A 22,577-nucleotide genomic window follows, 5' to 3' on the forward strand; every position below is an offset into this window, starting at 1 on the left:
GAGATCGCTCGAAGATGAAAGGTGTACACATGGTAGGATTGAGGGTGATTCCTGTGTATTGTATTTGTGCACATCCCCGCAAACGTTTCATGTTGTGCGGAATAGGGATAGAGCCCTAAAAGGGGTGAGAGTGTTAGCCGATCATGGTGGTATATTTTCTACATCCTTGTGCTTCGGTTGTATTCTGTTATATTTGTCATATTTCAACGATTAAACGTATAGACCCGCCAGTTACTGATAAGATCATTTAGTACGGACGTATATAACGTTACCTGCCGTATGTGCATGCTTGTAGTATGAATGTATGTATGTATGTAATGTATGTATGTATGTATGTGCATTATTGACGGTTTACACAGTGACATTCCAGTTACTGTCCTATTGCCAACAACAACCTCGAGGATTAAATCCCCTCTTTCTGTGTTGGACTGTATGTCTACTAGTAAAGATGGGTTCTATCGAGATAAATCCCTTTTTCGACCGGTATAGATTCTTATGATCTTTAAGGTACCAAAAGCTGTGGTTGCATCGTTGTTTAATTCCTAAATAATGTTTACATGAAAATCATTGTGTTGACACGTTTTAAAGTAGTTATGTCATTGTAGATACTAAATTTGAATAATTACGTCCAAGAAAATCTTTAAAGCGGTATGTCAGTTACAGACAGGCTCTTTCAGTACCTTTATCATAAGTACACATAAGTCCTGAATGTCCAACTCAATGTCTGTCACCACGCCTACCGCCAGTAACTCTTGTATCTAGGATTACATTTCAGTGACATCCTAGCTTCTAACTTTCTGTCAATAGCAACTGATACTGAATGATTAAATTCCCTGTTTCTCCGTCGAGTCATCTGCTCACAAATAATCCGTGTCCTTTCTAGAGTAAGTCCGCTGCGCGATTCTCTGATTCTGATAGTCGTCAGAAGATTAGCTAATTGGCAGTTGCGACGCCGGCTGTCTACAAGATCGTTAACGTTTGATCATGATAGCAACATACTTGTTGGGACAATTCTGTGTGCGAAAAAATCACGCCATGTCTCCTGCGTATTACAAGGCATGGCGGTTCAAATGTGCTTACAGTAGGAAGTCGTCATATTACGAATTGTATTCACTGTGATATTAGGAGAAACAGTCCTGAAAAAAGGACCAAAGATATAAACTACGTATTGAATACATATGTCGATATACGCAGAAGCTCGAATACAAAAAGAAGTTGCTCGGAATAAGAGTGTGTCTACAATAGAGAGTCAAAACAAATCTGTATAGTTTTGAACCATTCGTTATGTCAAATATTCACTCACTTCCTACAGGGCCAACGGTTGCTAGGCGACCTGTCTGATTGACAGCTTGTCCGTGCAGTCATCTCAACTGATAAGACGTCGGCCTTTCTACTATGATAACTATAATCACGGAGGCCGTTCATAACAAAAGACAAGTGGACCGTTTCATCACTCTCGGTAATACGCTGTGAAACAGGTAGGCTTAGTCATACCGATCCCTAACAATGTACAAATGGAGGGATTGAAGTAAATGAGTTGGGACGGACACAAGGAGCCATCACGGCCACTTTCGTCAGACGGGCAAGTCGACATTGGGTGTTCCGTGGCCTGCCGTTCTATATACATGTATTACAAAGTTCGTGTTGTTCATAAATATAGGGAGAATTCGTGACAACTGAGAGCCAAGTTGCCGGCATATTTTGACGGCCTCTGTGGTATCCCTACAAGTTGCCTGGTGGCAAACAAGGTGTGGATGACTTGTGTTCCTGGCAAAGTAGCGACTTCAGATTGAGACTTTTCTTGGTCCATTACTTTCGTGTGTTTACGAGCTCGTCTTGGTTCGACAGAAGTTGTGATTAAAATAACTTGGACGCGGACGACAGAATCACACAGTTGTAGCTAGACCAGTTACTAGTACCATGGAGGCGCCCGGGTCACCCAAGAAAACAGACATCGTCGCAAGGTAAGCGATAGATACTTTATTTATTATCAACCTGATGCCCTCTTTTGCTGAGATGGTATCATCATCAGATTGTTTTGCGTTATTGGTACTTAAGCCTTTGCTGAGAGAACGCTTGCAGCGTGAGGTTTTAAATGCATTGACAAATATTGGTGCTGTAGATGTGGGTAAGTCCAATTTTTGTGTTGGAAATTACAGTTAAGGCTTGTTTCAGAATTGAATGATTTTTACCAACACAGATGAACTTTCAAGCTATAATAAATAAATACATTGCGTCAAATATATCGATATTCAGACTACGGCATATACAAAAAATCTAGTGTCTTGGTGCATGGAAACAAAGATCCTGCACTGTTCCATGTTCACTTTTCCTTATGCATTCTACTCTCGATCCCAAGGTACCACGAGTACAAGAGGCTGTGGTCGCTGCATCCGTTCCCAGGGGAGTATAAGGATCCCTGTTGGAAACCGCCGGTAAGTTCAACTTGACTTAGTGTGCAGAAGGTGTAGTGCTCGCGTGGTTAAGCTTGTTGAATTAGAATGAACGTTCGAATGTATTGAGAATATTTTACTTTGAAAATAGACAAAGTTTCAAATACCTTCAATCCTGCATGTACATGTACCAGTGACCACCTCCACATAGGGACCACGTGGCCATTGATAGAAAGTCAAACATGTACTATTGGCCACTTGGCAGCTGTCGCCACTCTTTGGTGGCCTCTTACATAATTTTCCCACTGACCCAATCATTATAAGAACCCTGTCTCCAGTGGCCACCTGTCTGCTCTAACCATTTTTTCTCATGTACCTTGAGTGGACATTCTGGACAGCTAGCACAAAATTTACGAAATGACCATCAACCTGCAGATTTTTTATGTTTTCAGGACAGGGGAACGGCCAAAGGGCTTACAATGGGGTCTGAATCTGTTTGTACTATAACCTATATTTTCATAATGAATACCGTAGCATCATAGGATAGAGCATTATGCACTTCAATTGCTAAAACTAGGAAATCGTATTGACCATTCATCGCCATTAGTTTGCATCTTCTTAGTTACAACTGTTTCCCTTTTTTTGTTCATCACTCATATGGTCCCCCTTCGCTCGGTATGTTTCACGAGTAATCATAATTTCTCTGCATTGGAAAGTGTCCCGGACTTAAGAGCAGCTGTCTGTAAAAACCAAGCAAAATGAGGAAAAAGTGGCCAAGTTCAAAAAATGAAATTTTCTTAAATTTTGTGTGGTGGTAGGGTCTTGGCCCAAACCTACAAAAATAGGAAAGTTTTTGGTCGGAGGTTACCAGTTGCCATGGTAACGGCCATTTTTCAAAATGGCGGATTTTCGCCTTGTGAAGGCCTCTCTCTCGCTCAAAATGGACCATCTTTGGCCTACTGTAACTCGCACAAATGAATAGAAATGTTGCTGCCTCTAACATATTATATTATCCATATCTTAACAAGAAAAACCATGTTAAGTGTTGCTCGAAATGTTTTTGCAGTGAGATGCAACAGACGTTTAAAGATGACCTGTTTTTGTGAAATTTCAAAATTGACAAAACGCCATTTTTTGGACGTTTTTAGTAAGCAATACCTCCTTAAAAGGCACTTCAAATTTGTTGATTTTTGGCACAGCTCTAGTTTAGACCTTTATAAATATCATATTAAAAAAGAAGTCTGGGTTCTCAATGGGGCAAGCCACAGTGACCCGGAGACTAAGCCATTGTTTCCATTGTAGCAGAATTTCAACTACAGAATTGAAGGTGAAATAAACATGTGCAACTTGGTGATTGAGATAAGAATGACTTTTCTTGAAATTTTTTATGGTGCAAGAAACCTGCCTGGCACTTAGAAAAGTATTTTGTAACAGTTGACTGTTGGTTGCCATGGCAACGGTCATCTTTGTTGTTAATGATGGATTTTCACATGGTTGTATTAGGAAAACATTCCTATAGCTACCTGCTGATTGCACTAGAGATATGGACATAACTTTTATATTTCCATATAGCATGGTTTCCAACGTTTCATAGACCAAAAGTTCAAGATCAAGCATTAAGATTAAGAGGGTGTACTAGGGGGTTATCAGAACCAATGAAATCAGAATTTTCATCTTGCTAAATTTTAGTCATTTTTAAGGGGCTTCCATCATTGGCAATGTTGATGAATGGTTTTACCAGAGAAACATTGAGTCAAAAACTAACATTGTTTTATTGAGACACGTATAACAGGGGCCGTGACTTAAGGGTCTTTATGTGTATTTATCGTGTTTTGGGACTGATACGAAATAAGTGAGGTAATCACGTCTCACTACGGTGTGAGCTATGGCCATCTTAGTGTCGCTGTGTGAAAACCACGGATAGATGCCATGAAATGCTTACAACAATTAAAAATGTTAATTAGGGCACTACATGGGGTTTATAGGGAAACTTGGTATGGAATAAAGCTGTTTACACATTCTTGATATTTGTTCTCTAAGACATCAATCAGTAAGTTACTTACTCAATCATTTTGTGTATTCACTATGTGGTACATAAAGACAAAGGGTCCGCATGCATTGGGGTTATCAGGACTCCACATACCAGGGGTATAGAGGGTGCAGAAGGTGCATTGCGGAACACTTCTGTTTACCTCTTCCTATGTTAAGATTGACCTCCTAGCTACGTACATCCACTGGAGAATATTGTAGACACATTTTAGTTTAATCTTTGGATAGTTTTCCCGAATTCTCCGTAGATGAATACTTTCTGTATCTGTGCTAATTTTGACCTACAACTTGTAACTGTTGGTCAACCTATAGCTGAAATAGAATTTTAGGCTTTTCTTAAATCAGTGGCTTTTAGTTTCTAAAATAGTAAAAAAAATTGTATATTGTTGATACGATACATGTAAAAAATTCTGAAGGCACTAATCACTGAGGTACTCGGATATCTGATATACATTTTTGTTTCGCCAGGCCGTGTCCCTCGAATTCATTGTGACAGAATGCATAAAAAAGTATGCAGTATATATAGAATAATTCTATAGAAAGAAATCTTAACTTTATTAGCATAAATAGTCAAATCAAAGTATAGTCCCTGACAAAAATACAAGGCCCCTCTTAAGCTCAGTTCATTAACTTTGTTTTAGTGAGCTATTGGTTAAAAGTACAACTTCGTCTTCAATTTGATGGTCTACCCATTATAATTTTCAAATTGTATAAACAATCTTAAAAGCAACTGTCTCCGCATCTGGATGTATCATATCAGATGCATAGCATCCTACTACTCCCTTTTTTTGTCAGTGGGTGTTGCAGAAGGTCAAATACTTTACTGTGCGCATAACTATGACATTTACCTTGTGAATATCCATCATTAAGTATGGCCGTTTCACATCTATATGATAATATAGATGTAAGGAAATAATGATATGTAATCATATACTTAAAAAATATTGTTTGGAGGCAAATTAGAATTAATATTTATAAGGGTATGGTTATCTGTAAGTGTATGTATTGTGTGCTGCACATATACACATTGTCCCAGTTTTTATTTGGCTTTTGTTGTGACCCATGTATGTCCATATTCTGTTAGTAGTTGTATTGGTAATTTATTTTGGAAAACCAGTAAAGATAGAAACTAAAAGAATGGCCGTTGCCATGGCAAACAGCAATCAACTGTTACAAAAAAATAGAAGTGCCAGGTAGGTTCCTTGCAGTATAAAGGATTTAAAAAAAATCATATTATCATCTCAATTTCCAACTTGCCAATCCTGAGTAAGAACAAATTTTGAACCAATTTTGAACCTTTGAAAGACTGTTACAATGAAGAAACCTACTTTCCTAAGTAATAGGTAGGATTCTTTGTTACATGAGAAAACGTCAGATTTCATTTTCTTTACATATGTAACAAAGCTATGGATGTTTTCCTCCTACAACAATGTGAACATCCACCATTAAGAACAAAGATGGCCGTTGCCATGGCAACCAGCAGTCAACTGTTTACATAATACTTTTCTATGTGCCATGCATTAATCAACATTGCCCATGATGGAAGAAAAAGCCCCTTAAAAATGACTAAAATTTAGCAAGATGAAAATTCTGATTTCATTGGTTCTGATAACCCCCTAGTACACCCTCTTAATCTTAATGCTTGATCTTGAACTTTTGGTCTATGAAACGTTGGAAACCATGCTATATGGAAATATAAAAATTATGTCCATATCTCTAGTGCAATCAGCAGGTAGCTGTAGGGATGTTTTCCTAATACAACCATGTGAAAATCCATCATTAACAACAAAGATGACCGTTGCCATGGCAACCAACAGTCAACTGTTACAAAATACTTTTCTAAGTGCCAGGCAGGTTTCTTGCACCATAAAAAATTTCAAGAAAAGTCATTCTTATCTCAATCACCAAGTTGCACATGTTTATTTCACCTTCAATTCTGTAGTTGAAATTCTGCTACAATGGAAACAATGGCTTAGTCTCCGGGTCACTGTGGCTTGCCCCATTGAGAACCCAGACTTCTTTTTTAATATGATATTTATAAAGGTCTAAACTAGAGCTGTGCCAAAAATCAACAAATTTGAAGTGCCTTTTAAGGAGGTATTGCTTGCTAAAAACGTCCAAAAAATGGCGTTTTGTCAATTTTGAAATTTCACAAAAACAGGTCATCTTTAAACGTCTGTTGCATCTCACTGCAAAAACATTTCGAGCAACACTTAACATGGTTTTTCTTGTTAAGATATGGATAATATAATATGTTAGAGGCAGCAACATTTCTATTCATTTGTGCGAGTTACAGTAGGCCAAAGATGGTCTATTTTGAGCGGGAGAGAGGCCTTCACAAGGCGAAAATCCGCCATTTTGAAAAATGGCCGTTACCATGGCAACTGATAACCTCCGACCAAAAACTTTCCTATTTTTGTAGGTTTGGGCCAAGACCCTACCACCACACAAAATCTAAGAAAATTTCATTTTTTGAACTTGGCCACCTTATGCTTGGTTTTTACAGACAGCTGCTCTTAATGTGGAAAGAAAAGCGCACGCGTATATCAAACTGTACTAGATTTTCAGTAAAGGACTGTATTTATACAATGCATCTCCAAAAGAACATGGATTGTCTTCGTCCACACTTGTTTTAAGCATTTCCTTTTGCTCCGAATCTTCATGTAAGTTAGCATGTTTTCTTTTTCCTGTTAACATGAATCACGCTCCAAATTGAGTGCAGTGTCCAGGTTCCCATGACCAGTCAGGAAAGTGCATGATTATGATAATGCAAAGAAACAAAAGATGATAATCTTAATCAATACCTTAGTCAGAAAATAACATGTAATTGGCGAGACGCCCTCGGGCAAGACTAGTGGTCTTTTGTTTCTACAGTGAACGAAAAAAGAAATCTGTCTATGAAAGGTTGTGGTAAAGTCTTGAACTGAAGTCCTCTTTGAAATCAGTAGAAGACAGCGTGTCGCATTAGACTCTACCAGTGTCCACGGGTCGCTGGGGAAATAGTAAAAATTCTGGGTTGCCATATTTGACCATATCTCCGTGGCCGACTCCCTTCAAACATTTGACTCTAATTGGCCAATTTTTACTATTTTCCCAGCGACCCGTGGAGACTGGTAGAGTCTAGTGTCTCATTGTCTTTAAAGCTTGTCAATAGTGCGTGCGTTGATTCAGAAAAAAAGAAGATTTTGGAGATACCGGGGATCGAACCCGGGGCCTCACACATGCAAAGCGTGCGCTCTACCACTGAGCTATATCCCCTTCTACAGCAATATTTTATGTGGTGTGTAAAGAGTCATCATAAAATGTAAATAAACCAACTGCATGAGGTTTATAACAAAGTCAGACGTTTCAGACAACATCCTCTGCCTGTGAATCGACATACTGAAAGGAAGTGTCCAGTAAAACTATGTCGTTCTAAATGCAACAGATCTTAAATCTATATTTTGTATGCGTTTAGAGAAACCCTGTCATAGAGATATGATCTATTCACACATCCACACATGTACGAAAAAGCTGTATGCAATCTTATCTACTACGTGTGTTTATATTTATCATTTCCTGTATACATGTTTGTTATATGTTTGTTAAATCACGACCTGTATGTAGCTCTTCGAGGCACTGTGTGAATGTACAATAAAGGTCTTTTATCTGTAAAGGGGGGTGTAACGCTAAAGATTGGTACCTAGGACATCCATGCATGGCTTAACACACACACTATTATTACATGTACGTACATGATAGTAGATAAGTACTGAAATGTACAGGTATTTTAGAGGTTAAGCCTAGCCTGGGGCACTAACTGCTGAGTCTGTAGATAACTGTTGGGTTGGCAAGAAATTATTATCTTCTTTGTCACCTATGCATTTTTATGTGACTCAATGTAAGTATATCATAGCTCTTAACAAAATAAGTCTGTGGTAGTAACTATCCTATTTTCAACCACTTGGTAGCTTGTGTAGAAATTTGTAATCAAAGGCTCTGAAAGACTTAAGAAGCTAGAAGACATGTAGCTTTTCAAGTTGAATAGATCTATTTGATAACACATATACAGCCTTTCAATTGCTTCCTTTACAAACAAGTTTTCATAGCTTTACACATATCAAGTCTTCCATAGATTTTCTCATCGAACTCAAACTCATGTGCCGTTGCATACTATGTGAACAAATGTAACGGCGTCGCTTTTTTCCATATAAAGGACACATTAACCTATAAGGTTATACATAGTTTAGTTTCTCTTTGATAAACAATATATTTGCAATGTGACAAACTCTGCTGCCTATATATGTACATATGATAGCCAATGTTATATCAACATTGCTCTTGTGCATAAATATTTCCTGAAAAGCACGATCCTGTTCAATTAGAATCATAAACAAATTGACACCATATAGATCGTAGGTAACACAACATCTAATAGTATGTATTCTAAGTTCAGACATTTGAAATAAACATGATACTGAGTTAGCACCATATGTCCATACTTTGCGGTGAATCATTGTGTGCTTTAACTGTGCAATGCATTAGACGCTGTCGGTAACACCGTGATGATAAGAGCAGGAATAAAGGACATGATTCCAGCCAAGAACAGCTTGGAGCTCACGTGCGTATACAGCACTACGAAAGCTGTAAACATTCTTCATCATTTGAAAAGAGCACAAGGCGGTGGTTGCTCACCTTACACATTACAAGTGCACACATTATACATTATAAAGCATATTCTATACAATGCAACACTGAAATATAAAATGCAATGGAATATCTACAATCTAAAAACAATACTTAAACAGTCAACGGAGTATAGAGGTTCAACTGAAAGGGCAGTGAATTTGTGAACTTTGAACCTTGGCCCCCATAACCCGGCATGCATGGTTTTGTTCGATCTTTAGATCAAGCAAAACATAGGATGATAATATCTAACGTTACCGACAGGTATTATAAGATGATTATTGCTTCGTCCCTTCGCACGTGAACCTCCCCAGGGTGTGAAACGCATCTTCCCCGGCGTCGCCTGTGTCGCCAAAGTTGAGTTGCATGACGGGAAGGGAGTTCTTGTCCGTGAGCCAGCCGGAGTCTTCCCGCCAAATGTTGTCGTTGTTGTCACAGTTACAGGTCGGGCTGTCGTCTGCACACGTGCCTTAGGTCAGGAAATTAACGATGCAGGTTAGAGATAAACTTCTTCACATAGAGATCAGAAATTGAAGATCTTGTCATATCTATAATGCTGATCGCAATAACTTAAGTTCATAATGCCATGTCACTTCCAGCCCAAATTTGTTTAGGAACATGATAAATATGTTACAACTGAGACTAGCCATTTATATGATGCGTTTTTGCTGTAGTAATGCCTATTGGAGACCGGGTGAATTATGCTCATAGACCGTGTAACTGTAACGGGTTTAAGATGTTTTAAAAAACAATTACCCACATGATGTCTAGCAAAAAAAGGTCCCATCGAATGCAAAGGGGTACATGTACTTCTGCACAAGAGCAAAATATATGTATGTTCAACCCGAATCCACTACCAATAGAATAGTGTTTCTCTATGTAACACTATTATGGAGATCTCAATAGAACAAACAAACTACCATGCAATAAATAGCCTCCATTCCTAAGGTGTCGCCAAAAATGACCCCGCTCTCCATCCTACCTGATATCCCACACGAGCATCTGCGCCCATCAGCTTCTGAGCCCGCCCAGTTAACCTGCTTCTGCCCGGTACGGGAGTTCCACCAGGCGATGCCCAGGATGGAGTTGTAGCACTCGTACTGCGGAGAGGTGTCGGCAAATACACATGTATAAGAATTTGGTCCATCGGTCCTCGAGTAACGAGTAAGAAGTCATGACTCTATAATCTGTATCTGTATCTGTATCTGCATATAGCCGGTATAACCGCTCTTCGGCGTAACACACCAGCTTCGAAGGCACACAGCAAGCCGGCCGCTGGTTATATTACAGTGAATGATCTGTTACACCTAACCTTTGCACATCTATCTGTTGCACATATAAGCGTTGTTTGAAGATATCTAGTAAGTGTCCCAATATTGTACTTGGTGGTGACTGCAGTTGCGTAATCATGACATTATAAACATGCGAATTTATAGGACTGGCTCTTCTATAGCTAGGTTCAACCAACTAGGTCTAGGGGAGAAACAAAATCTGTCTGTCATCTGTCTGTCTGTAAACAACGCAAACTCAGTCACGTTTGGGACCGAATTCTTCACACTGCAGCGGCGACACCTATAGCTACATGCAGTGCGAAGTAGCGCCAGTCAACACTGTTTGAAGGAAGTTGACAGACGGTCACCAAAGCGTGATTATGTTCTGGTTATGTACAGAGAACTTTATGTATTCACCTTGAACAATTGTTTGCAGGAGTTTGACACGGCGACCAGAGCGCTGAGCTGGTCCAGTGTAGCGTTATATTGGACCTCCCTCCTGTAACAGCCTGCCGCCTCACATCCGGGACTTACTCTGGTGCGGTCCTCACTGTCATGGCCGACCGACGTGGAGCCTAAGGGGAGGTAGACGTGATTATCAATTTATTTACTTACTGATTATTTGAGGTATATGGCCCATATCATAACATTAAAAACAACATGCAAATGTTTGAACATACATTGATTGAATATGTAGATAAAAGACGCCACATTTGCCAAATTCTATCATCTGCTAAAAGACATAAACGCTAATCCCATTTCTTTCAAAATATACAGAGAGAGATAAAAGGTCTGCATTTGTAGAAATGTGTGAGACACATTTTAAGCCTATCTTCTCTAAAGCATCTGTGCTGCAGGTAGCTAACGGTCTAACTACACAACCAGGTAAACACAACCAGGTAATCTCACCTGCTGACGTTTCGGTGTCTGTCAGCAGGTGAGATTACCTGGTTGTGTAATAAGAAACTCCAAATATCCTATGTTCTACCAACCTGATGAAATTATTTTCGGAACGGTCTAACTGCTTCTTGGACCTAAAACTTGACCTTTTTCAGTTGAAAGGTAAATTATCATCGCGAGAAAGTATATCTTTATCATCGTGAGAAAATACATCTTTATCGTGCCGCCCACCCGTGTATAAGTCACACAGTACTGTGATGGGTTCCCCCAGGTGTCAGGTCCGTTTTGACATCTTTAAGGGATTCTCTTTCTTCGGTTTCTCTTTATTATGATGAGATCCACCAACCTGTGTCTAAATCACAGTGTACAGAAAAGGGTTCCACCCTGGTGTCCGATCCGTCTGGGTCGATGTCGTATATACCTGAGTTGGTGTACCCAGAATCCTTCAGGACTGCGCAGCTGGGCGCACCTAGGAGAAGGGGGAAGAATCAGGTGTTTGTAGTCTGAACTCAAAATTTTGCAGTTTATTAGTTTTGACCTCTTGTGCTTGGTGGTCTTAAATCTACGGTGTATATTTTGCACTCACGTGATTCGCAGTGTTCACCGATCCACCCTCCCGTGCAGTTACAGCTATAGCCGCCCACGTGATCATCACACCGTCCGTCATGTTGGCATGTCACGCCTGCGCAGTCATCGATATCTGTTTGTAGTGGAAAGATATTATTCATTCAGGTATGGCAGACTTCACTCCGTTTGCACACACACACACACACACACACACACACACACACACACACACACACACACACACACACAAACATACATATACACACACACACACACACATAAACACACAGACACGCACACACACAAACAAACACACACACATACGCACACACGCACAGACAGACAAGCCAGAAACGATACTTCTCTCAGTGTATAGTGCATACGAAAGAACATGAATTTCTTTATTTCATAACAATTATGTTGGTATGTTGATCTAAAAGTTCATTGAAACCAAAAGATATAGACTCACTTATTTCGCAGTCCTCTCCCTCCCACCCTTCCGTACAATTGCAGGTGTAGCCGTTCACGCGATCTTCGCATGTTCCGTCATGCTGGCACGGACTGCTGCTGCACTCATCGATGTCTGGGAGAACAAGATTAGTTACAAAGTTTGGGATCTGTTTGTCTGCATTGCACACCTCGGGGAAACTGCCTCATGTCGTAACACACCAAGTTTGTACTTAACAGTACAAGCTGCAATCTGATAACAATTCACAGATCATATAACGAAAATTCACGTCATAAATTCATAATCTGATGACACTTCACGTGTTTGTTGATACATCATAATAGAATTGTGCACTCTCAATGGCAAATCTTCGCACTTTCAATATCTTGGGACTAATGTTCTTATGACCTAGCCTAAAGAAAATGTACCTGGCCGACACTTCGGTAACTCCTCGTCAGCTATTGAATGTACTTTTAGTCTTTGTTTGTCCTACCAACCTAAGTAAGATATTCACGGAAATTCGATGGGTTTTTGATCTTCAAATTAATATTTTTCGAATAAAGATTGTATTATGTCACCCAGTGTCATCACAAGCGGACATTACAACAGTACATTGACAGTGTGTTCTTATTCAAAATATGAATACATGGCCGTCTCTTTACCAGTTTGGCAGATCTCGTTCGTCCAACCGTCAAGACAGGAGCAGGTGTAGCTGTCGACGTCATCGCTGCAGTACCCTCCGTTCAGGCAGGGGTCGCTCTTGCACTCGTTTATTTCTGTTGAGAAAAATTATCAAGTTTTGACATCTTCTCAAAGATTGAAGGGACTATCCAATCTTAAAGTAAAATCAGTTCATCATTTCTAAGATGATATTTTTTTCTTCAATGTAACTTTCAAACTTTTTACTTACCTTCGTCACAATCGGTGCCGGTAAATCCAGGCACGCATGCGCAGCTGTAGCTGTTCTCCAGGTTGGTGCACGTGGCGTTGTTTCTGCACGGACTACTCAGACACTCGTCAATATCTGCAAGGAACGAATGGAAGGTGTAAATGTAGAGAAGTAGAAGGAATACTACTTCCGGATCAAGTGAGCACAGACACACAAGATTTGCCGTGGCCCAGGAACGATCTTTATTTCGTACTCACATCCTCTCTCCTCTGTTTCTGTCGTCCAACTGTGCTGTCTTGCCTATTGTCTGTCCCTTTTTATCTGTGTGGGACTCCTTATCTAATCCAGGATCTTTACCAGATGTGTTTGACAGGTCAATTAATTATGTGACAGTTCTTCAAGATGGGTCAGCACTTCACATGTTCCTGTCTTATATTGTCAGCACTTCACATGTTTCTGTCTTATCTTGTCTCCCAGGGGGGTTTGTCAGCGTTTCTTAGAAATTCAGATAGTCTATCTCTTATGAAACCATATGGGACAAATATCTGCCACATTGCCAGTTGAAATACATGTACACTATATTACATAAAGGAACAAGTATCGAGTATTAAGCTAAGGACACGCCTCCCGCGGATGGCATTAAACTGGGTACCACAGGGGAAAAGAAGGAGGGGAGGTCAACAAATCACATGGGAGAAAACAGTCATGAGAGACCTGGAGGAACTGGGCTTCACTTGGGAAGGAGTGAGAAGACAGGCACTGGACAGAAGAGCGTGGAAAGCCAGTGGTGGCCCGCATCGTCGACAGATGAAAGCGGCAATGATGATGATGGTGATGATGATGATTAAGGTGTGCTTCAAAATTCCAGATCTGACGGTTCTTTTACAAGGAATTCCCACTTACATTAAATACTAAGAAATAATGGAAGAAGAATCATTCAGTTTTCAAAGATTACAGTCAGACCCGCTCAAGAAGTCATGGCCACACAGGGGATTGATAAAACTGGTCTATGTGGACAGGTGGTCACTATAGACAGGATTCTTAATGCTTACGTCACGGGGAAAATCATCTAAGCGACCACCTAAATATAAAGGTGGTCACAATGGCACCAAAATATAAAAGTTGTCACAATGGCCATGTGGTCCTTACTAAATATGTAGAGGTTGTTCCTTCTTCAGATTTGTACAGTCATAACTGTGACACAGAGTACGTAGGAAATATATGTCTTACCGACACATGGCTGAACGTTGCCGTTTCCAATGTCCATTGGAGTGTGCCAGTCCCCGTTCTTCAGACACATGTAGGACACGTCAAGCGTCTGCGGACAAAGAGAGTGATGTGTAACCAATCGTTATATTGTATCATGGTGTTTTCGTGTTGAAATAAGAAGAGAAATGATTCGTTAATGGTGTGTACAGCTTCTGTAGTGTAATGCAATAACGTAGGTTTACAGTTCGTTGTGCACAACCTTGCTTTGCAGTTATGTTGTAAATGGTCGACAATGTAGTCAACAATACAACTGTGGGCATATAAGTTGTATAGACTTTCAGTACTTTTGAGTACCCATTGTTTACCTATAGGATTTACTGTCTGACTGAGTAGATACAACTACTACATGAATATACTGCATGATACCTCATAAAAAAGTTAGAAATGCACACTTCTTTTACTAAAACAAACAAAATGACTTTAGAGGTTTCTCAACTCCTTGTATACATGACTGCAGGCTGTTTGCTTTAAATAAAGGGGCGCAGGAACTAAAAATGTACGTTTTTATTATTTTTTAAATGGCTCCGAATCGCCGCAAATTTCCTACCTGTTTGTAGCCGGGGTTGCAGGTGAGGCTGCAGACGGACTCGTACTCCTGGTGATCCACCCCGGAGACTGACCCGTCACGGCAGTCCGGGGAACTCGCGCTGGACTGGAGCTCACAGATCAGCTTACCATTGGCTGGTTCTGTGGCCTGGGAAATAGTGGACGTCAAATTAGATGGGTAGATGGATCGATCTATAATTCAATTATCAATCAATTGATCAATATGTAGAAAGACACACTTTAGACCTATAGACAAATAAACGGATACTTAAGACAGGTAGATAGATAAATAAATACATAAATAGATAAATAGACAAATACCTTAGACAAATCTAGTCCGATAAATAAATTAACAAATATACTCAAACAGATAGATGAATAGATAAACAGATACTTTCGACAAGCAGGTAGATATAGGTAGACAGAAAATTCAAACAGATATATAGATTAGACTTTAGAGATAGTCTTCATACAGATTGGTAGATAGATAGATAGACTGAGAGATAGATGGATGGATGGATGGATGGATGGATGGATACATAGATTGATAGATTGATAGATTGACAGATGGATAGATTGATTGATTGATAGATTGGTAGATAGATAGATAGATAGATGGGTGGATGGATGGATGGATGGATGGATGGATACATAGATTGATAGATTGATAGATTGACAGATGGATAGATTGATTGATTGATAGATTGGTAGAAAGATAGATGGATGGATGGATGGATGGATGGATGGATGGATAGATGGATAGATAGATAGATAGATAGATAGTAGACACGTAGATAGAGAGAGAGAGAGAGAGAGAGAGAGGGGGGGGGTGCAAAACGCCTTATATGTGTACGATACCTACATTTAGAACCCCGCAGATTGGCGGGGCGCAGCTCGTCCCGTTACCCAGAGTTCCTTGCGCACAGCGACAGCTGTATGTCTGATGTCCCGTATGTTCACACACCCCGTACTGAAGGTCACAGTCGTCATGACCATGCAGGCAGAAGTCGGACTCCCCGCAACTAGTAATGATTAAAAAAAGACAGACCAAACAATTATTTCAGTCAGTAGAGTTCACATTGCTTTTTTTACTCGTTATTTGTTATTTCGAGTAGACAACGACCCATAGCAACATAACACACATATAAATATACTAGGCGCATAACAAGTTCTTTACATTTTTTTAAACGTTCCTGACTTCTGTCAGAAATGTTATAACCCTGTTTTGGTGTGTATAACAAACTAAATTTATAGTGAAAAAGAACTTTTACAGACTGAGTTACAAAGTTAACTGTGTGTTTGTGTGTGTGTGTGTGTGTGTGTGTGTGTGTGTGTGTGTGTGTGTGTGTGTGTGTGTGTGTGTGTGTGTGTGTGTGTGTGTGTGTGTGTGTGTGTTTTGAAACAGGTTTGAGCGAAACAATAAAAAAACTTATTCAAAAATTAATGATTGTCATACATTTGTCCGGATTGTCTTTCTTGCGGTAAGAGTTGCTAGAATTATAACTCACGTGGGTTGGCTGCTCCAGGTCCCAGCTTCTGTACACGTGTAACCATCCTTATCGAATAGAAATATCCCATCATCCTTTGTCACCTCGTACCCAGTGTCGCATGTCAGCTGACAGGTGTCTTCAAATCTCGTTCCCGTGCACACAAGGGTGCCGTTGTTGGGTTCCTGTTCACATAACAAATGTTGAAATTACAGATAAAAGTAATATAGAATTCTTGGCTTGGCTTCGCGAAGGAAAACTTACAGAGAATTACGTAAAGAAGAAATTGGTAAGGTTGCAGATGTTTATAGCGATACACACTAAAATGATCTCACTTGTAGCACGCCGCAGTCTTTCCTTTCACAGAAGAAGTCATCTGCCAACCCCTCCAACGATACACCTATAGTTCAACAGAAATTGAAAACTTTTTTATGATCATAGATAGGCAAATATTATCCATTTAACAAAATTCATAGCAACAAGTAAATGTACTTCTCTACAATCTATGACGGCTTAAATCCTGGCCATTTCGGTGTGTCTTGAAATGTCAAGAGAACTACATGTTATCTAAGGAGGTACCCTATCGAATCTACATACGTGAAAAGATCCCCAATTCCTACCTGTATCACTGCCCAGTGTCCAGTTACCATGGCTACCGCACATGACGTGTGTATAGTTGGTGTTCCTGAATCCGGTTTCACAGGAAGCGCTGCAGCCGTGCGGAAATGACGTACCTGTCGAGCATTCGAACCCCGTGTTCGGGAAGGACGGAGGGTCACCGCACTCCACTGAAAACGAAAAAATACAAGGTCATGACAACAAGAAATTCCTTTTAATAATTTTAAATGATACTATACTATACAATAGTATGGTAGACATATTATAAATTGTAATCTTAAGCAGATAGTAAAACAGTTAGCTGATTGTTTTGATGAACCGTCAAGGCAAGATATTCCAGAGTCTGCCATTCTTGAAACTTCCAAATATATCGTAAAAGCTTTGATTTGAAACCTTCGATCTTTGCTTAATTAATATGACAAGATTTTTTAGGCATATATGTCTGTATCCTACCCGCTGTGCATTCTGGTACTGCTGTCCAGTTTCCAGCCGCATCACACCTAAACTGTGTGCCAGCCGTGGGGATGTATCCCTCCGCACAGGAGAGCTCACACGAGTCGTTGTACCGTGTCCCAGAACACATCACCTCTCCCTGGTCTGGTACCTACATGGAAAAAAGACTTGTTTGAGAACTGTTGGACGGGTCCTCCAGTCAATCAACGTGCCATTCGTTAAGATTTTGCTTCTTGTTATGAGCATACTAGTATCTAATTGTGTGGTAAATGAGGCATTGTTGTCATCAAGATTATCATTGATGTGAAGACAAAACTTTTGGTACGAACCGTTATGTTGCCACATGCCATCTTCTCACAGATCAACACTTCTGATACATCTGTGTGGAAGATAGGGGGTAAACATTGAGTTATAAATCCATGCAAAGATACACATACATGTACATACATTATATACATGGACATAGACATAGATATACACGTGTACACCACAGGCATCTGTAAAGAGAAGTAGTAACTTTGTGACGGACAGAATGTCAATATATGTCATGTATTATGAACTAATATATCGATAACGCTTAACGTTAACGTATTATGAACTACACACACGCAAATAAGCACATAAAGAATCCATAAACGCACGCAGGAAAAACACATATTATCCAAGAGAGTCCTAGTTACTGTACAGTAGTCGTATTTGAGAACAATCTAAAGACAAAAGGAGGCCGGTGGAATGTATAGTTTCAAATTAAAAACAACAAAAAACATACTTGGTTCGATATACTCCTTCATCAGTATGGTGATGTTCGTTCCCTCGGGCATGCGCACCCACTTCCGACTGGAACTACAGATTAGCTCGTCTGACGTCACGGGCACGTACCCCACGTCACAGGTCACGTGACACGTCTGCGTGAAGGTCGTGCCTTGACAGACGTGCATGCCGTCTGACACGTTCTGTGGTTGACCACAGTCCACTGAAAAATATGGAATAAAATGAATGGCAGAAAAAGTCGTTCGCTAGACGTAACATCAAATGTGTATATCATAGAACATCAATATCGATACATTGATGAAGGATAGACGTCCAGGTAAACAATATCTAAAACTATTCAATATCTACAAGTGGATATGAGGTTCTGAGATAACTCCTGGACGTTGTGTGTGAAACCCATCACTTTTCTTCAGCGTCAATATCGATGTCATACTCACCTGAATTAGTAAGAAACCACTGCATGGTGACTTGTTAACATAACTTAGATGCAGGCATGACTTTCTCGTTTGAGCCTTTTCTACTTTTTCCAGTAAAAAAACAAATATTTCTACCACAATGCTTCCTATTAGATATTGATATACATTTCTGTACTCTAAAGCAAATTTGATCAAGAATGATCAACAAACACGAAGAAACTTTCTAGCTAAAATTTCTGTCCTATCTTTTTGCACTTTAAATCAGAAATAACAAAAAAACGTGACGTCATCTGACCTGCGTCACACGTGACCTCGGTCCAGTTCCCGTTCTCAAGACACTCTATCTCAGCGTGGCTCCTCTCGTACCCAGGATCACAGCGCACCTCTAACACGTCGCCAAATTCCGTCCTCCCGCTGATGAAGATTGATCCGTTATCCGGATTCTGGTGAACGGGAAGAATCCTGTTAACGTTACATACAATCTTTATTGACACAACAATAGTGTAGCGACTTTCGTAAGGTCTACTACATTAATACATACATACATACATTCATACAAACGAATAGCTGCATACAAATGAGTTTGATTACACACAATCATATGGGATAGAGCAACATATCGAAATTTCACGTGTCGTATACTTATTCATTGTTTGTTCTAATGTCCAAAACATTCTTTGATGTATATAACTATCTGTACACAGTTAGGATTATCACCTCCTAGTGGTATGTAATTGAATCAACAGATCTTGAACAATCCATGATAAGATGACGTTTGTCTTACTCTAACACCACCCAAGTGATAGTCATGCCTTACGGTAGACATCAACCCAGGATTGAGTTGCTCCAAAATTCGTTTTTTAAAGAATCATAATCTTACCCTGGGGTCGCCACAGTCCACCTTTTTACAGGTGGGGTTCTTGGACGCACCGAAGGCATCTGTGGGGAAAAGTAGTGACAATTGTAACATTTACCGACAGAGTCAAAATGTCACATTGACGGACAATGTAAGATTGTTACCTTGACGGAAAGAGTGTTAAATTCCTATATTGACCGCCGGAGTGCCACATTATTGCATTTTTACACTGGCTGATTCTTTACGTCATTTACAATCTAACTATATATCACACATGTGGACATACAGATGAAGAAAAAAATACCTCAAAGGAAATAACAACTGTTTACAATATTCTCCTAAATTTGGGATAACAAAACGAGACAGTAATCGTAACTGAACTGTTGAATTATGTTCATTGTATGATTTGAAAATATATATTTCTATATCTTTTATTTCGACTTACACGTTATGTCATCTGATATTTTGTTACACTATTTTGATAAAGAATTGAAAACGTATCGAAAAATCGCAACTGACCTAGCTGTGCCAGTGCGTCGGTGAAGTTCAGACCGGAAACCTCTCCGATAAGACGGGGACTAGTGTGTGAGAGCGCCTGTCTCAGCACGTAGGGGTCCCCGATGGTTCCGTTACCCGGATACTCGAAGTACGACAGGGAGTCCTCCAGACTGCCCAGCGACACCTCGTCAGCCAGGTTGAGCCTCGACATGATGCCGGCTGTAACCTTGGTGTAGACAGTACCGTTCACGTTGAGTTGGGTCAGATTTGTAGCCATAGATTCAGTTCTGGGGAGAAGATAAGAACGGGATATATTGTTCTTGGTTTTCCGATGTTTTAAGGGAAATAGTAGCCGGGAATCTAATGCTGTAAGGTTTTACTCCGCTTTCAATGGTCACTGCTTTGATGGGACTGGCGGGGTAATGACAATAAGAAACAAAATAAAGCTAACAAATTCTAAAAAGACTGGCTTTCAAGCGACTAAACGATGGTGTAGACAGTCCCATTAATCTTGAGTTGGGTCAGATTTGCAGCCATAGATATAATCCTGGGGTGAACAGAAGAACGGGTGTTGTTCTTGGTACTCGGTAATATACGTTAGCTTTAGTCCGCTTGCAAATGGGGTTGGTGGAGTAGCGACCGTTGGAAGAGGAATAAAGATAAAAAGACGGGATTCCAGGCTAAAACAATAATGAAAAATTGACAAATAAAAAAGATAATAAACATTCTAAAGAGCCGCAAAATCAACATACTAACTAATTCCAGGAACGAATGAAAAAAAATCCGCGAATACTTCGATCTATTTCTCCGTTTAATTCCATTTTTAGTTATGCACCAAGCAAAGCTAATAAGAAAAAAAATGCAACAGCTGGGAAGACAGTGACTGTGTTTTTAATCCGCCAACATGGCGGACGCTAGAATACGTCACAGTCACGTGAGTACAAACACCATATTTGGTCATACCTCGGCACCGCGTCCACCGCCTGCCCCAACCCGACCAGGGCGCTGAGAACCTCCGGCGCGATGGGAGACCACGTGGAGTTGTCACAGAACAGCAGGCCCGCGTCCTCACCATGGTAACCGGCGTCACACGACAGAACGCAGAACGTCACGATGTACTTCTGTCCCAGTCTCGGGCCGTACGTGACGTCACTGCAGATGAAGTCACCGTTCTCGGATAAAGGAAGGCTCACATTGAAGCAGTCTGTGGAAAATAAAAGTAGTCATTAAGTTTTACAAGATACAAGAAACAAGATAACTTTATTGGAAGTCGCAGTGTTGCCACTGAATTAAAACCAATGTACAATCATAAAAAAACATTAAGGATAGGTGGCGCAATATCGTCGAATATCGTACGTTTGACCTAAATCTGACATATTAAAATTGGTAGGACAGACAATCGGACACAACAAAAAGTGCAGTGACTTTCGTGTGGTCAGCTACAAACAAAATAGAAATGCAAAATAAATCTTAAGATTCAGCTTATAAAACAATATAGGCTAACATGCATGAATCTCTAATTTGATAGCATCAGGAATATACAAAATGTACCCTGATACTGGAGCAACAAGTAAACTTGCTGCCCTGTGTGCCACCAGACACTTCAAGGGTCTGAACGAACGAACATTATATAATCTGTGCGTACCGGATATGATAGGCGGGATGGGCGGTGGCCGCCGTGCCGCGACGATGGCCAGTAGGTCACCACGGAGGTACGGGAACGACTCCGACTTCCCTGGGAACGAGAACAGGGCCATCCACTCAGGAAGAGGCTCCTCTGCTGTATATGGAAATGGGAGCTCGGTCACTTGGTCAGTTGGTGTTTGAAACATTATGTTTAAGGTAAAACTTCATTAATGGCTTTATACCACTTCTCGTTCGCACACAGAGAAAGAGAATTTGAGATAAAACTAGCTGTTTCTTGCCTCGAAATGACAAGATAGAAAGTGTGGTAGAACCCTTCATGTGTTCTTAATAGAAAGTTGATATTTTGTCAAAAAGCGAGGCCAATGATCTGAGAAACAGAGGTGTTTAAACCATACGTGCTGAATCTAAGATGTCACGTTTAATTAATGTTACGTAATCTAAGATGTTACGTCTAATCAATGTTACGTAATCTAAGATTTTACGTCTGTTCAGATTTTCTGGGTCAACAACGAATATATTCCAGACATAATAAAGTGCAATGCTATATGCTGAAAGAACATCGCCCCCTCACGTCTAAGGAAGTGTCCCATGACGATGCTCACGGCCAGCGCCAGCGCCAGCGCGCTCAGGGAGGTCAAAATAAGGATCAGCTTCCGGAGACGTCTCATGTCCTCTTCTGTCTTCTTCTTCTCCTCCTTTCGTCTCAGGATCTCGGGGATTCCTGGCGGTCCGTAGGGTCTCCAAGGTCCTGAGGCTGTAGGTAAGGTCATCTCAGGTTATAAGGAGTCAAGAGGGGCTTGGTTGTTGCTTTACATTTATAGTTTTTTTGCCCTC

The 22,577-nt window shown here is 40.3% G+C and overlaps 2 protein-coding genes and 1 non-coding gene across 4 annotated transcripts in view; all 3 read right to left on the reverse strand.

Moving 5' to 3' along the window:
• Window positions 1-7,628: 7,628 nt before the first annotated feature.
• Window positions 7,629-7,700, reverse strand: Trnaa-ugc (transfer RNA alanine (anticodon UGC)). Its single transcript has one exon. It is a non-coding gene; the product is annotated as a tRNA-Ala (tRNA).
• Window positions 7,701-7,965: 265 nt separating this feature from the next.
• Window positions 7,966-12,021, reverse strand: LOC136442416 (contactin-associated protein-like 4). Its single transcript, XM_066439257.1, has 5 exons — window positions 11,865-12,021; window positions 11,625-11,747; window positions 10,796-10,953; window positions 10,090-10,207; window positions 7,966-9,576 (listed from the first exon to the last, which is right to left on the reverse strand). Exons 1-5 carry the CDS (start codon window positions 12,004-12,006, stop codon window positions 9,386-9,388), a joined length of 732 nt encoding a protein of 243 aa, XP_066295354.1. The 5' UTR covers window positions 12,007-12,021; the 3' UTR covers window positions 7,966-9,385.
• Window positions 12,022-12,219: 198 nt separating this feature from the next.
• The window catches only part of LOC136442384 (uncharacterized), a 17,462-nt gene continuing 7,104 nt past the window's right edge, over window positions 12,220-22,577 (reverse strand). For both annotated transcript variants that reach the window (XM_066439201.1, XM_066439200.1), the window contains 18 exons: window positions 22,315-22,497; window positions 21,742-21,876; window positions 21,060-21,300; window positions 20,118-20,383; window positions 19,623-19,681; window positions 19,038-19,185; window positions 18,325-18,528; window positions 17,885-17,934; window positions 17,556-17,706; window positions 17,105-17,272; window positions 16,820-16,884; window positions 16,506-16,669; window positions 15,860-16,019; window positions 14,999-15,145; window positions 14,413-14,500; window positions 13,204-13,317; window positions 12,956-13,069; window positions 12,220-12,428 (listed from right to left, as the gene is read on the reverse strand). In XM_066439201.1, coding sequence (XP_066295298.1) covers window positions 12,247-12,428; window positions 12,956-13,069; window positions 13,204-13,317; window positions 14,413-14,500; window positions 14,999-15,145; window positions 15,860-16,019; window positions 16,506-16,669; window positions 16,820-16,884; window positions 17,105-17,272; window positions 17,556-17,706; window positions 17,885-17,934; window positions 18,325-18,528; window positions 19,038-19,185; window positions 19,623-19,681; window positions 20,118-20,383; window positions 21,060-21,300; window positions 21,742-21,876; window positions 22,315-22,497 — 2,639 coding nt within the window. In that variant the 3' untranslated portion in view covers window positions 12,220-12,246. The remainder of the gene's footprint in view (window positions 12,429-12,955; window positions 13,070-13,203; window positions 13,318-14,412; window positions 14,501-14,998; window positions 15,146-15,859; window positions 16,020-16,505; window positions 16,670-16,819; window positions 16,885-17,104; window positions 17,273-17,555; window positions 17,707-17,884; window positions 17,935-18,324; window positions 18,529-19,037; window positions 19,186-19,622; window positions 19,682-20,117; window positions 20,384-21,059; window positions 21,301-21,741; window positions 21,877-22,314; window positions 22,498-22,577) is intronic.

Source organism: Branchiostoma lanceolatum, chromosome 9, assembly GCF_035083965.1.
Source record: "Branchiostoma lanceolatum isolate klBraLanc5 chromosome 9, klBraLanc5.hap2, whole genome shotgun sequence".
Classification (NCBI taxonomy): Eukaryota; Metazoa; Chordata; class Leptocardii; order Amphioxiformes; family Branchiostomatidae; genus Branchiostoma; species Branchiostoma lanceolatum.

Bases quoted from the DNA above. Each gene is read 5' to 3' on its own strand.
- LOC136442416 (XM_066439257.1), bottom strand. From the start codon at position 12,006: ATGAATAATATCTTTCCACTACAAACAGATATCGATGACTGCGCAGGC. The intron at 11,748-11,864 runs GTGAGTGCAAAA...CCCTTCTCCTAG, and splicing joins CGGTGAACACTGCGAATCAC to GTGCGCCCAGCTGCGCAGTC. The intron at 10,954-11,624 runs GTTGGTGGATCT...ACCTCCCCTTAG, and splicing joins ACACTGTGATTTAGACACAG to GCTCCACGTCGGTCGGCCAT.